At 36.4% G+C, this 5,011-nt stretch overlaps 1 protein-coding gene across 1 annotated transcript; it reads right to left on the reverse strand.

The window, feature by feature from the left end:
- Nucleotides 1-223: 223 nt before the first annotated feature.
- On the reverse strand, nucleotides 224-1,135 carry LOC115965077. The gene has a single exon (XM_031084280.1). It carries the CDS (start codon nucleotides 1,133-1,135, stop codon nucleotides 224-226), a length of 912 nt encoding a protein of 303 aa, XP_030940140.1.
- Nucleotides 1,136-5,011: the final 3,876 nt, after the last annotated feature.

The raw sequence follows: 5,011 nt of genomic DNA on the forward strand, positions 1-5,011 counted from the left end.
TTTTAAAGTCAAATTTGTTTTCTAGCCCATGGCACGTCCCTGTCACCTCCTGCAACCCTTCTTCTAACTCTTTTTGACCTACTCCTGCTTCCAATTTTTCCTTACTCGAGGAAGGAAAGATACCTTCATGCAGCCCTTCGAGACTTCTGCCCATTCCCTTCTCATGATTACCCTTTTGCTCCAGACACTCCTGATCCCCTGTTTTTGTCTCATTCTTTTTTGCCTAAAGCTCTGTTACTGGCGTTGTTGACTCGGGCACATTTCCCACCTCCCGCCGTTCGTCCGGCGTTTCTTTTAGAGGCATTTGACCCCCCACCGAGTTACGCACCGGACCACCCTTACTGAACCGCTCATCCTCAAGTCCAAACCTTGTGAAGTCTCCTCCACCTTTTCTTGGCACCTCACCCCGCATCCACGCCCCGTACTGGAGATTGTTATGCTCCATATTAGCACCTGAGCCATTCTCTTCCTTGCAATCCTTGACCCCGTGGTTAAGCAGGCCACACTTGTAACAAAAATTTGGTAACCTCTCGTATTTGAACGTTATCCACCGTTGCTCCCCTCCCTCAATGACAATCCTCTTCCCTCTCACTAATTTTTTCGTAACGTCCATCATCACCCTTACCCGTAGATACTTACCCCAGTTAACTCCCGATTCCGAAACGTCCACATCCATCACCTCACCCAAACTTGTCCCTATCACCCGCCCCGTTTCTCTAGTTCTACTCTTTAACGGGAGATTGTGTATCTGCACCCAGAACGGAGACTGCCACAAGGAGATATCCTTAGGGACCTGCTCACCTTCAAACTCCTTTAACAAGATCAGGGACTTCTCATACGTCCAAGGACACATCTCCAATATTCTTTTCTTATCCCTCCCATCCCCAAACTCCACAAGATATAACTCATCCTCCACCTCGTTTATCTGGACACTCTTACTTGGTTTCCAGACCATTCTGAGGTTCTTTCTAAGTGCCTCAATGGTTATGCTCTTTGTGGAGAGCACCTTCATAACGAGACAATTTTTTCCTATCGCCTTAGCAGCTTCTGTCGTACTACTTCCTAAAACTATGCTTTCATCCTCCTCCTCAGTGAAGGATAACTTCTTCCACAGCTCTTCTAACTCTTCAGCCATCACACACAAACCTCAGCTGGTCCCACGTTCAAAGGAACGAGAACCACTTCACTCTTGCAAGGAAAAACCTGCAGGACCTTCACTGCTTCCACATGCACTCAGGCACGAGAGCACTCTCAAATGGTCATCAACCTGCAAATTGATTTGATCTTCTAGTCTTGACTCTTGAACATTATAAACTCATCCTCTCTACCTAGAAAAAAATACACCCTGTTATGGGGTATGTTTCTTCTCCTCAGTTGATGGATCCTATCCACTATGTGAGAGATAAAGTATCACCTAAAACAAGATATATTTCCTCCTCTTTCTAACCTGATGTGGGATGAAGATTTTATTTTATTTAAATTTTAAAGTAAACAAGTGAATACAAAGAACATGATTTTTTTTTTTTTTTTTGAAGGGAAGAAGAAGATTGATTATTTATTTATTTATTTTATTATTATTTTATTAAAAGATAGAAAAACTAAAAAGAACTCGAAGGCTAAACAATTCAAAAATCATTTTGCCTTCTGAGTTTACGTGGACAAGTTGTAATAAATGAACCACTAAAACAGAGGATGTTCTTTTTTTTTTTTAAGTTCTTTTTTGGCGTAAATGCTCTTTTAGTCCTTATATTTTGACATTTTTCTATTTTAGTCCCTACATTTTATTTTTTCTGCTTTTAGTCCCTAAAACCAATTAACACGTGTTATTTTCGTCCTTTCCATCAGTCAAACAACAGAAATAGCTGAGGTGGCAGCTGGAGCAATTAAAATATTATAAAAAATGCCACATCACCAAGACAAATCAGCATATAAATTTTAAAAATTAATTTATTAATTTTAATTAGATAAAAAAATAAAAACGTAATTAAAAATAATAAAATCAAACCCAAACCCAGAAAATCAAACCCAAGAACACGAATTCAGAATTGAAAACAATAAAATCAAATGCCTATGAACACAAGAACACAAACCCAGAAAATCAAACCAAGAACAAGAATTCAAAATTAAACCCATTGAATCAACTTCCTTTCCCACTTAAAATCAAATCAATAATGCAATAAAATTTGAGAAGAGAACAAAGACCAATGCTAAAAGACCCATGCTGAAAATCCATCAGTTTTTCTCGTTCTTCCCCAAAGATTCATAGCCAAAATCATAAAATCAAAGAAAACTCAGAAATCTCAAACACTCAAAAACCCAGAAACCCAGAAATCCAAAAACTCAAACAAAACCCAGTTTATTTCAAACAATCAGCAACAAAATCAACCAACCTAGCCAACTCGGCTCATTGAATCAAACAAACACACAAACCTAGAAAAACCCAGCCAAACTCAGCTCTTTGAATCAAACTCGGCTCATTGATTTTTTTTTTTTTGGTTTTTTTGGTTTCATTTTTTGGGTTTGGGTATTTGATTTTCTGGGTTTTGGTATTCGTTCTGGGTTTCTTATACTCGGCTTCGGATCTAGCAAGCAGTTCCAGCACTTCTTTCGACCAAGTTTGAAAATTGCTGGCGTCAGATTCTTCTTCGTTTTGGTGGGTTCAGAGCACAGTCTCTAAGGATGAGAGTTAAGCTATCTCACTCGATGGCGAAGCTTGAAGGCAACGGCAAAGCTTGAAGATGACAGCAATAGTGGCAGAGCTTGAAGGCGATGGCAGTGCTTGAATGCGACAGTGGCGATGGTAGATCTTGGAGGCGATGACAATGATGACAGAGTTTGAAGACGACCTTTTACTTGCCTAGGTTTGTTGTTGTCGGTTGTGGCTTTTGCTCACTGGGGTTCACTTGTTGTGAGTTGTGGCTTTTGATCATCGGAGTTTGCCGCCGTGGGTTGAATCAGTTTTGAGGCTTGGGTTTGAATGGGTTGTGGTTCTTAGGTTGGTTTTGAAGTTTCGATGGTGTGTGGTGTTGTTTCGGTGGTGTGTATAAATTTCGGTGGTTGTGGGTTGCTGTTGGTGGGTATAAATTTCATGTTCTTGGGTATGAATTTTTGGGTTTGGGTTTGATTTTATTGTTTTTAATTATGTTTTTATTTTTTTATTTAGTTAAAATTAATAAATTAATTTTTTAAATTTATATGCTGATGTGTTATCGTGATGTGACATTTTTTATAATATTTTAATTATTTCGACTGCCACCTTAGCTATTTCCGTTGGTTGACTGATGGAAAGGACGAAAATAACACGGTTTAATTGGTTTTAGAGACTAAAAGTGGAAAAAATAAAATGTAGGGACTAAAATGAAAAAATGTCAAAATATAGAGACTAAAAGTGCATTTACGCCTTCTTTTTTTCTTGTGTAAAGCATACTATCACTTCGTTATCAATTATTGTGTTTACTTTTTGATAAATGCCAAATCTTAAGTTAAAAACTTTTAGTAGTAAGTAAAAAAAGAAAAAAGGAAAAAAAAAAAGATTAGAACTAATAACAGATCACTCCTTCAAATTTGTTGTAAAAAATTCTGGATGTAAAATTTTTCTTCTTTATTATGTAAAATAATATATTCATAAAAAATTATAAGAGAAATTATTCAATCTATTGGAGGATCACAGCAGCAGTGTTTAAAGTCCCCTACTCCAGTAATATAATGCCATATGTCCCATTTAAATGATTCATTATCCTAATCACACCCTTTCAAATAAAAAATAAAATAAAAACACATCTCAGTTCCAACGTCAGCAGCACATCAACGACAATCCTCTGTTCTACTCAGGCACCATTAGGATGGTGAGCTTTGTGGTGATGATGAATCCGAACACCCGGCCCGCAATAGGATGCCGTTATTTTTGCCCCAAAACACCACGTTGTTCTCCTCGTCCCCAAACGCTTGCAACTAAATCTAGAATGGGTTTTGTAAGGCTTTTTGGCTTGGGTTTTCTCACCTTTAAGGGTTCTTTTGCTTGAATATAGGAAAAATACCAGGCATGGGTTTCACAGAGCATTGTGGAGCCCAAAGCACAAATTTCCTTTAACTAAAATATATGAAAAAGCTAATAATGTGTTCATGTAGAATTTGTTGAAATAGGTATTTATCTAATTGGAATTAGTTTCATCAGTGCTGCAATCAAAGCTCTCAATATTACTTCCGCATCCCAATGCAGAGAGCTAAAGATATTAAAGTTTGAAGTGTGGTATTTCAATTTGTTGAAAGGAGGCATGAGATTATATATATTGAAGTAAAGTTGACATTTTTATTTTGAAATCAATATGTGTTTCAATTTAATTTTAGGTAGTTGTGGATAGGGGCATGAGATAGCTTAGATTGTTGGGTGGTTGTTCTGAAATATTTTTCCATAGAGATATTGTTAACACCAAAGATGGGAACTACCAATATTCTTGTTTTAAATTTTCATATTTAATTTTGGAGGGCATGATCAGGATAATGACTCATTCAAATTAATCATATGGCATTATATTACCGGAGTGGAGTACCATTAGGCATTGCTAATGTGGTTCTCCAAAAGTACCGCATAATTTCTCAAATTGTAAATAGCAAGTTGTTATTGGTAGACAAATTAAAAAGTAATTCTAGTGATAACAAAGTTGCCTTGCTTATAGGTCTGAGAGAGGGAAACACTTCGAAGATAGTTTACATAAGACAAAGTGTCTTTTACTAAGTGACCACCTAAGGTTACTTTCGCAATTAAATTCAAATATTTAGTTGCATTGATAGTTTTTTTTTTTTTTTTTTCAAAAACAATTAAATTCATTTCATTCAAATATTTGAATTTTATGTAAAACTTAAGCTATATCATAGCTGAAATATTTCTATTTTAAATACCCAAAAAAAAAAAATCACATTGAATTTGAAACTTTAAAATAATTTTTGTTGATAGGAGGGGAAGGTTCACCTAGTTGGCTAGATCGGTTATGAATGACAGAATGAGGAGAAT

The sequence above is a fragment of the Quercus lobata genome, chromosome 10 (assembly GCF_001633185.2).
Source record: "Quercus lobata isolate SW786 chromosome 10, ValleyOak3.0 Primary Assembly, whole genome shotgun sequence".
In the NCBI taxonomy this organism is placed as follows: domain Eukaryota; kingdom Viridiplantae; phylum Streptophyta; class Magnoliopsida; order Fagales; family Fagaceae; genus Quercus; species Quercus lobata.